This window comes from Etheostoma spectabile, chromosome 4 (genome assembly GCF_008692095.1).
Source record: "Etheostoma spectabile isolate EspeVRDwgs_2016 chromosome 4, UIUC_Espe_1.0, whole genome shotgun sequence".
NCBI lineage: Eukaryota > Metazoa > Chordata > Actinopteri > Perciformes > Percidae > Etheostoma > Etheostoma spectabile.
This window is the reverse complement of record NC_045736.1, coordinates 29,882,599-29,893,200: the sequence shown is the minus strand read 5'-3', so window position 1 is coordinate 29,893,200 and position 10,602 is coordinate 29,882,599. Positions and strand designations below refer to the sequence as shown.

Sequence of the window (10,602 nt, the reverse complement as noted above, 5' to 3'; positions counted from 1 at the left end):
ACCCCCCAAACCCCCAACCCCTCCTTTGCATGCCTGACAGTCTCTCTCTCTTTTTCGCATCGGCACAACGCCGCAGAAATGAGGACGGCTGTTTTATCAGGCTTATTTATGCGGAGACACCTCGGTAATTTGATTGATATCGCCGCTTCTCTTTTCAGTGTAATTCCTAACAGCTAAATGGTGAAGATATTGCATGTGGCAGAGGAGGACGCCAGGGACCGAACAGCTCACCTGCAAGATTCTCCTGAGGGACTCCAGGTAGCTCCGCTCGCTCTGAATGATGGAGCCGAGGATATGGCGCCTGACAACCTGCGCAGACAACAGACCAGTCAGGACATCTAGCACTAAGAGGACATGATAGGGCTGCAGTGTGCGGTATGCTTTCAGTTAAGCACGGCAAGGGGGGTTGATGGATTGTACTATAATCATGTGTTTATCACAGGCGGAAAAAGATTCAAAGGGGACTTGATCTGTTTGATCGAGGCCTCCGCCCGAGTTCTGAATCATTGGATTTCCTGGGACATAAAAGCGGCTGTCCTTGCAGTTACAAAACACAGTGCTTTTCCAAATAGGATAAAGAGAATAGAGCATATAGATATGGAAAAAAATACTGAAATAACAAATGAAGACTTTTAACATGACAGCCTCGAGCCATATCTCAACGCTACCGGGTACAGAACGTGTTACACATAAAAGATAGATGCTAAGTACACTACATGTTCCTACATATGCGGGTTATATTTATTTAGGGATGCGCGAGAAGAAAAAAAGGTGCACCTGATGGTTGGTCAGCCCCTCTGGCATGGGGCTCAGCTGTGGGGGGGGATGCTTCACTTCTGACATAGCTACATCCAGGTATCCTGCATCATCCTCCTCTTCTGCAGACATTCAGAAAGGAGAAACATACAGAAAGTGTGTGTGTGTGTGTGTATGAGAGAGGGGGGAAGAGAGAAAGACAGCTATCAGATCTCACTGCAGCTGGAGACACATTGCGACACACTAAGTTTATTACCTCGAAAATCTGAAGAGGTTTCTATACACTTTGAAAAAGAGACGGAGCGAGAGAGAAAGAGCTATGGAGAATGGAGTGAGCGGCAGAGAGGCCTTCGGGGGGAAAAAGGGGGGGGGAAAAAAGAACTTTCAAAAACAATACTGTATCTCTGTAGGAGTAAAAGGAGGCACACAAACGTGTGTCTGCGAAAACACGATCCAACGCGCTCTTATCTCTGCATTGGCACCAAGACGTTCGACAGTCTCAAAAGAAGAAGAAAAGGAAAAATCCCCACTCCACTCGTAACCATAAAGACACAGATACCAAAAGCTTCCACCGTTCCAATTAAAGACTTTGGAATGATAACAGAGGATTGGTGGAAAAGGAATATAATGCCGTGCAGATTTCCCTCGATCAACACCTAAAAATAGCAGCGCTGGCCTCTTTACCTCTTTGTGATTGCTCAGAGATGTGTTTGAGGCGTGGGTCTGGTATCTATGGTTTGCGGTGCTGCTCGATACTCCATTAATGGATGGTAATCTCTCTCTATTGTTAGCCGAGGGTTCCTATGACACCGCCTCTACTGCGCCGCATGAGTTGCTTCATCCTTCTCTTTCTCACGTCTCAAAAACTTTCCTCGACCCACGTCGTCTGTCTTTAAAGCCTGTCTGTTTTGTTTATGATGGTTCTAATCAGTCTTTTCTTCACAGTGCTTTCGGTTCTCCCTGAAGGGATTTGCACAAGACAGAAAAAGTAGCTGCAATCTGCCGTATCTGCCTCGAACACTACTCTGGCTTGGCTAGCTCTGCACATAAGCAACTGCCTTTAATTCAAAGAGTCAACCATGTAATGTATGGTTTATTAAAAGAAGTGGACGTAGAAAATGCCATATTCGAGGCTTCAAAATGGTAGTAGACAAATCAACGGGTGGCATCACAGAGGCTACGAACACTTCTTTTATACACTCTCTGGAGTCAACTGTAATAACCAATACCCATTATTAGAAACAGTATCACTTTTGTCCAAAAATAGAAAGAAAAAAAGCCAGATAACTAGGCCTGCACGATTAATCGTCATAAAATCGCGATCTCGATTCACCCTGTTCACGATTAAATAAAAAAAAGACATTGTTTTTGTTGAGTTATTATTACACAATGATTTTTCTGACCTTTTTGAATCCCCCGACAAATAACCCACATTACAAAAAAAATATAAAACCAATCAAAACTAAACTAAAACAAAGCATTTTCAAAAGAATACAAACTAAACTAGCAAACCCGCTTTAAAAACTAAATAAAAAACTAAATAAAAATAAAAACTAATGAAAAATGCACAACTATTGTGCAACAACCTTGGTTTGGTACTGCCAATCTGTTTTGTTTTGTCACGGTACAAAAAAAACAACAACAAAAAATCATGGAAGAGAATCGTGATATCAATTTTAAAGCAAAGAAATCGTGATCGGTATTTTGCCCTGAATCGTGCAGGCCTACAGCTACCCCACATATCCAAAGTTTGTAGACTTCCCTGCATTACCCAATTGATCTTTTCTCTGGAGGAAGGAAACTTTTCGCATGACGGCTATCTTGGTCTTTTCGAGCCCGTCCTTCGTTCCGCTTCGCGCCGCCTTCATGAGCTGCTGAACCTGGTTGGAAGGAGCAGACAGACACGGCGAGGGACCGTTAGGGTGCGAGGAAAGAGCCATGCTGTGGAGACTTGATAACCTGCGGTGTTCCTCTGAAGAGAGACGGAGAGAAGTGGCGCTCACTGGGCTCATCATGAATCTCACCATCTGCGACTCCCTGCGGGCCGCTGTACAGCCTCTAATCAGAGAGCCTATGAGCATATCATCGGGAGATTATGGTAACAGAGTGAGCTCCACATCAGAGCTGCGTTGCTCAGTGCGGGAGAATTTAGTTGACCACAAACTCCACCCTGAGCATCACAGAGGCCCCTGCAACCAGACTCCACAGACCTAGAATACACACAGGGTGGTAGTATTTTTAAATGATGCTACTTCAGGAAAAGTAGGTCATTAATTGGGGGCAAGTTGCACTGGTGTTTTGGAAGTAAATACACTGAATATTATTAAATCATTTATGTGTCCCATGAATATGTCACGCTATTAAACCAGGCAGGGTAAACAGACAGAGACTGACAGATCAGAGTCTCAAAGCAAAGTCGCAGTCCAAAAGCAAAGCTGGGAAGGCTGGTGCAAAGAGACAGTTAAGCCTTTGAGTCAGCTGGGCATACAACACAGCATATTTCAACTCTGGGGTGATCATCAATCCTATTGACAAACATCTAGCGGGGTGGTTCGAGCTCTGGGAGGAAGAGGAGACAGTGTGATAGAGCTGCGTTGGCTCCATGCTGGAGATATACCTTGATGTCATAGTTGTGCTTGCCAGACAGCCTCATGGCCAGCTCACGTTTGGTCCTGGCACAGCGTTCCCTCAGCCGACACACTTCAGGAGCGAGCTACAGGTGTTGGACGGGGGACAGGCGGGGGGGCGTGGAGGCAGGTGGAGTTTAGCCACAAAAGGCGAAGGGAGGAGGAGAAGAGCAGGGGAGAGGAGATAGAAAAAGGGAAATGGAGGCAGAGTGATCACGGCAACATCGGGAATTAATCACAAGCATAGAGAGTAAAGCCTTAGAGCACTGCTTTGGTCAAAGGGGTTATGCTGTATGAGACTTGTGGGGGGGGGGGGGGGGGGGGGGGGGGGAGGTGCAGGCAGTTTAGAGCAATTATTAAGCAAACTATGTCAGAGCACTCCCAGATGGCTAACATTAAGCATTGAACTAAACAAGAGGAGAACTTCAGGTACACTTGGTGAACGTCTAATCGGGCGTGACTAATTAAAAACTGTGAAAAAAATGGGTTTTTGATGAAGGCTGTGCTAGCTGATTAGCCGTAAAGGGTTGCCGGGCCTTCATAGTCGGGGTTTGTTCATTAAGTTGGTCAACCAGTGCAGCTGGATCTTTTCCTTTTGTTCAGTGGACTAAGCATGCCGAGAGGACAACAGAAATTCCCTTTGCTCTCTACCTCGTTTCTAAAAGCATCGATTTAACTCTGGGTTTTCTGGGATTACAATGGAACTCTCTCCATACATAGACATCAATATGAGAACATATGTAAGAGGCAGGTATAAATCTATACGTTAATAATGATTCAACTCTGCAAAATAGGTGTGTTCTTTAATAGTGTGACTCCAAATGTTCTCCTATGCCTGCATAGGTGCATGCGTGCTAGAGGCTGTTAGAGCCCATTGTGAATGTGCACACAGTGCCATCATGTGGAAGGCTGGCAGTGTGTAGCCGGGCTGCACAACACTGGTGAGCAGCATCCTTGGCGGGGAAGAGGCAAGGAAATGGGAGGGAGTAAACAAGAGGCTTTCCAAAACTGAAAAGCCTCTTGTTTACTTTTATCCCACAGTGAAAGTTTAAGGCCCGAGACAGCCCGTTATACATTTTTCAAGTTCTTCGTAGTTTCCTTCCAGTTGTATACATTAATAAAGACAACTGCGCCAGAGGAGCAGGAGATGAAATATTCCCCTTGATTTTGCTTTTTCAAAGTGCTGAAAACCAACCAAAACAACCTGGCGGGTCATGATGCTGCGTAAAATAAACAGATAGGATGATTTGTGTGAGATGAATACACACATCGGGCATGCATCCACACCCACACACACACACACACACACACACACACACACACACCCACACACACACACTCGCGAATACTACCTTGCTCCGTGTTGGTAATTTGGTCTCGTTATCGGACTGTTCGTCGTAGCTTTCGAACTCACTGGAGCTCCACGCATTGTCGGCATCCGGAGGACCACTGTCCCTCTGAACATCTTCATAGATCATATCTGCTAAACACACACACACACACACACACACACACACACACACACACACACACACATCACACATCAGATGCTCGGCATCAAGCTTCCCGAAAGGATAGGACTGGGCAATATATCATTATTATATCAACATTGGGATACAAGATTAGATCTCGTCTTAGATTTTGGATATGGTATTATGATAAAATGGCATAAGTGTTGTCTTTCCCTGCTTTTAGAGTAAAGCGATGTCATGTTCTTACCAGACTGTTCAAGCTGTTTTCATCATTGTATCCAGATTACTGATGAGTATCCATCAAAAATGTCATTGAGTAAATATGTTGTGAAAGCCCCAATGGTTAAGCGTACAACATGGTTGCGCTATTGACGTATTCGGTCCAAAATATTGTGATATTTCTCCATATCGCCCAGCCCTACGACAGGATAAACATCCGAAATCAACACAGTTCTGCCGCAGCTACTAACCATCGGGAGAGAGGGGGTCCTCGCTTGGAACATCATCATAGATCACCTCGGAAGGCTCCTGCGTCTGGGGCTCGGCTTCAGCCGCACATAAAGCTAGCAAAGAAGAAGAGTAGCATCAAAGAACACAAACACTGTTGTTGTTTTTTAACGGAAAAAAGTGGCGACTTCCACCTGTAGTCTCCCTTGCTGTTTGATAGTTGCACCTCCACGCTGTTGGATCGGTCTTTGACATTTCTCTCCCCGAAAAAAAACACACACAAAGACATGCGCACACGTTGCCTGAATCCTTTTGGCATAGCAGAATAGATAAAAGACACCCGATCTCCTCCCACGGCCTTTGAATATTTACATTCGTCGTTTTATCTTTGTATCATATGCATTTAAAGGTCTTCTTCCTCAGGGAGATCTGGCACGTCGCTTTGTGCATATTGCCATGATGGCTTTGTCCATGTGACGCAACATGATCGTATCCAGCTCGTTTGAGCTATTGACCCATTCTATCTCCCCGCTCGGCCGGGTTTGTCATTAACTGCTTTGAGAGTGTTTCAGCCTAATTTAGCTCAGTGAGCTTTATTGATTTAGCTTTAAACTGTGATTTGTCTGTAACACTTTCTCCTTAGCCCCTAACAGCAACAATCACTCTTTTCCATTAATCTGATTGCCGATGTGTATTCTGTCATGGATTATTCGGTCTAAAATTTGAAAATAACCTTGGATACAATCCAGCAGAGGAACAAGGAGCACCGCTTTTTCTACAAAAGAGGATGTTCTTTATATATCGCTCACGTCCCAACACTTGTGCATTCAGAAAGGATTCAGAAAAAGGAGGGAAAGAAACTGGATTTGGGCTATCAGCCTAACTATCAGCGCATCTGCAAAATGACTGGGCCTCTTGGGAACACGGCTTGTTATTTCAAACGGGAAAAAGCAGAAGTTCCTCGCTGTGTTTTCCTACTTTTATGAAACTTTTCTCTACAGCAGCACAATGACACGCCGATAAACTCATCCACAGGTCACAATGACACTGCAGGCAGGCAGCCAAAAAAATAATAATAATAATAATGCACTGCCATTATGAACATTTCCTTGTTGAGATTGTGAAAGAGAATAATAGGCAGCGAGGCATTTGCGATCGATGTCAGATAGTCACATCTAACTGTGCCATGACCACAACGGAGGAGTGAAGGGACATGATGGATTTCACAAACAGGAAATACTTTGGGATTTATCCATGTGACATACAGTACATATGGCTCAAAGTGAAATTGCCTACAAAATGCAATCCTCCACAGCAGGTTAATACATATGCCAAAAATATATCCTGTGTTTAAAACTAAAAAAGTAAAAAGTACCAAATTATGTAAAAACACAAACCCAGCATTGCCGTAGATTTCTCACGGAGATCAGTGAAGTCCTATTTATTTCTGTTGTTTTAAGTCGGCTGGCTTTTCCCACTCTGTGTTTCATAATTTTTTCCGATAGCGAGGCGAGAGGTTTAATGTAATTTACATTTCCCAGTTAGTTTGAATACACTGTACACGCTCCAAATGACAGCGCAGGCCTGTGTGGAAAATACATCAGAAGAGCGGGACATCAAAATTGTCGTGCAGCGTTGCAGGGCTCCTTTGCATCTCTCATTTCTGAGCCACCTTCAAACAACGCCGGCACTGCTGACTGAGTCGAAAAGCCAAAAGCAATTTTCCCTCATGGAAATGGTTCTCTATTGATCCTCATCCTGAATTAATTGGATTCATGTCATGTCTGCGTGGAAATCAAAATCGTGCCAGGCGACGCGTGTGCGCGAACCGGCGCGTCCAGTGTGGTTGTGTGTTTTGAACCGAGCGCGTTTGTGTATTTGTGCACAGGCGTGTGTCAACACGTAATGTGTGTGTGTGTGAGCCCTTTCACCGTAGAAATCAATGAGCCATAAGATGACCGTAGGCCTGTACTGTGGGGTTCTCGCAACTGTTGATTAAGGTCAAAAGATGCTAGGTGCAGTAGTGACAAAATACTGGTCCGCAATTTGTATCGCCGGCGTTGTTGCGGTGTGCTGCGCGCTACTGTTTACGCAACTCTGGAAACCCAATTGGTTTTCTAACAGATCTGTCCGCGATGGAAACACCGTGATGAGTAGGTTGGAATGAGCCTGAATCCCAAGGAGAGCTCAGATTCAATTTGTTTTGGTCTGAAATTGAAACCCTTGATCTACAGTACAAGGTGCATCACTTCCCCATCAATACAATTTAGTTCTGTACCTTCAGAGGCGTCCCTGGAGTCGGAGCCTTCCTTGCCGATTGCTTTGCTGCGATCTCCTGAATCAGTCGGCGTCTCCACAGCCGACGGCACGACTGGAAGCCCCCGGAGCTCCTCTCCCCCACCAGACGCTGAGGTACTGGGCTCGGCCGCTGCTGAGGCCCTGGAAGGTACCCAAATATTATCAGTAGATAAACTAACACAGGGTGCTGTGTGCCTCATTACGAGTTCATTTCGGTGGGAGGAAGTGGGAGGCAAAGGGGCTGGAGGTGAGGGTCAAAATAGTTCTTTGCTATCCAAGCATGCAAATGTGCACTCCCTGAAGTCTGCTCTCTGAGAGCTCATATCTAGGCTTTACAGGAAAATGGTCTACCCAGACAGGACCTTGAGCAGAACTGAAACTAGTAAAATACCCCAAATTCCTTTAAGTGATTATTTTGGACAACAACTTTGGGCACTTTACCCAATAGGTTTTGTTAATAGTGACAACTATAGCTGTGTGTGGGATAAGTTGCTGCTCTATTTATTCAGAGGAACTTTTGCAAGGCCATGTGTAAAGAAAAGTAGATGATCACACCTACTGCTAAATACTTGAGTTACTTGACTCGCCCCTGAGCACTGTCAGATACCTGTCATGCCTGCAGCTTACCATAAGTCAACCGCTGGCTTTTTGACTGAAAACACGCCGCCCTGAACCGCCTGTTAAAAAACAGACTGACATCACAGGGGAAAATCTTGTTGACACAGCTATCACATGGCCTGTGTTGATGCTGCCAGTGAGGGACTGTCCTCCCCCACATGACTGATAATATGACAGGATCCAGCGTGTAGGAGACTCCCATCTACTCTAATTAAATCTGTCCCTCGGCTAAACACCTCAGCAATGCTCGCAATGCCAGCAGCAGCTGCTCAGAGTGACGGGCAACTTGCAGACAAACAAGACACGCCAGGAAAAAATGTGCGAGGAAATGACGTAAACTTGGCGCTAGCCTTGCAGAATTTCCATTTGAGTGGCAATGACTGTAGACAATGTGTGTTCAACAATCTCGAAAACCATTATCTGTTCTTGTAGAAGTACAGCACCAGGTGAACTGTGCATTATGAGTTAGAAAGGACCAAAAAAAATAACAGTGGGTAGTTTGTAGCATCTGTGTTACCATGCACAGCATGCGGATAGGTTAGATTCACTGCATGAGAATAATTTAGATTAGATTAGATTAGATTAGATTCAACTTTATTGTCATTACACATGTACAGGTACAAGGCAACGAAATGCAGTTTGGGTCTAACCAGAAGTGCAATAGCAGTAAGTGCAGGATATACAATGGTTCCGTAAGTGCAAGACATGGATATGTAATGAATAGATGACAGAAAACGGTTTCCACTCTTTCTTTTTTTTTTTGATATGCGATTAACGTGCGTGAGTTCTGTGATTTTGACAAAACGTAGAACGGGAGCAGATGTTACGGGTATCTAGAATATACATCCATAAACGAGAGAGGATAACGACCAGAAACAAAGATGGATAGATAACAAAGAAAAGGGACTTTTGAACGGCAAGGGTTTCAAAGCCCTTCCAGATAGATCTTTCTAAGACTAAAAATATTTGCGTGTACTATCGATGTGAACTGAGTTCCCAGCGGAGTGGTTGGGTCTCAAAAACCACTGGACCATTAAAAGCTTAAAATAAAAATATGCTATATATATCCATGTTAAAGTACATTGAGAAGAGATATTAAATGGGGGATTAATTTGCGGTTGATCACGAGTTACTGGGACATTTGTGCGATTTACCGCATTACAAATTGTAACTGATCGACAGCCATTTTTACTACAGTTGGGCAGTATCTAAATTCTGATACCGTCGAACCTCCTCCCTATTTTAACCCCGGTTTCCGGTATTACCGTGACTAATTAAAAATGATGACGTAAGGCTCAGACGGTGTCACCAAACTGTTGGCTTGAGCCTACCGCGTTCAGAAAGTAAATACTCTTCTCGGTTTGGTCGGAACCAGAAATACTGCCAAAATGCAGAAGTCGTGTTCTTCTTCGAGACCGGGTCACCGGCTCGGTGCAAAGACTTGCCATCTACCCCCCCCCCTTCTCCTCCACACTGTCACGTGATGACAGCCACACGTAAGCATTATTAGGCATTAAATAAATGATATTTAATCCTTGTCTCCTACATAAGTGCATTGCATTTTTTTAGGACCTACTGAAACTGATACCGTTGCTGTTTTTAAGACCCCCGCGGTAAACCGTGTTACTGCCCGACCCTACTTTTTACACATTAAATTTAACAGCAACCGTGGTTTGAGAAAGTTTACACACCCATGCTAAAGTTGATGTAAAAGAGGAATAAAAAACATTTTGGAAATTGATTTTAATGCCTTAATTTAAAAAACAAAAGAAAAAGAAAATCCAACCTTTTAATGACACCAATGTGCTTTGTGAATGAATAATGCATTGTAAATAAATAAATGTTGTTCCTTAACCCTTGTGTTGTCTTTACCGTTAACCATGACCCTGAAAATGAATATTTTTTGTGCGTTTCCATGTATTTGGCGTTTTTAAAAAACTGAGCTGGTTTAATAATAGGTGTTACATATTCTTGGAATTCATGGTCAACAAAACCATTTATATCAATTCATACATAACGTTTTTAGTTAAAAAGGCATCAATTTATGAATTATTTTGACTAATAGTTTTGATCAGAGGATGCTGAGTGGATCACAGATGGGTAGATGTCAAAGTTTAGTCCGGATGCTGTTTGGAAACCATTTTAAAAAAAATAATAATAATTGAAATGCTATAAGATTAAATAAAACAAAAAAGTCAATGAAAAGTACACTAATTTTACTTGGAGCATGTTGTTGGAATCATCCGAACACCATATTTCTGATATAAAACATTTTGAAATGGGTCAGTTTGACCCAAGGACAACACAAGGGTTAAAATACAGGGGGCATACATATACAGTGGTGTGAAAAAGTGTTTGCCCCCTTCCTCATTTCCTGTTCCTTT

General features: G+C 43.6%; 1 protein-coding gene across 4 annotated transcripts in view; it reads right to left on the bottom strand.

Annotated features, from left to right (window-relative positions):
* The window catches only part of arhgef10la (Rho guanine nucleotide exchange factor (GEF) 10-like a), a 190,549-nt gene that overhangs the window by 110,628 nt on the left and 69,319 nt on the right, over positions 1–10,602 (bottom strand). The window contains exons 4-10 of one of the 4 annotated variants that reach the window (XM_032513643.1): positions 7,581–7,741; positions 5,326–5,418; positions 4,736–4,863; positions 3,374–3,469; positions 2,528–2,636; positions 778–878; positions 232–309 (exon numbers count right to left, since the gene is read on the bottom strand). In XM_032513643.1, coding sequence (XP_032369534.1) covers positions 232–309; positions 778–878; positions 2,528–2,636; positions 3,374–3,469; positions 4,736–4,863; positions 5,326–5,418; positions 7,581–7,741 — 766 coding nt within the window. Of the gene's footprint in view, positions 1–231; positions 310–777; positions 879–2,527; positions 2,637–3,373; positions 3,470–4,735; positions 4,867–5,325; positions 5,419–7,580; positions 7,742–10,602 lie in introns of all 4 variants that reach the window. The other 3 variants (XM_032513642.1, XM_032513644.1, XM_032513645.1) reach the window with 3 other exon arrangements.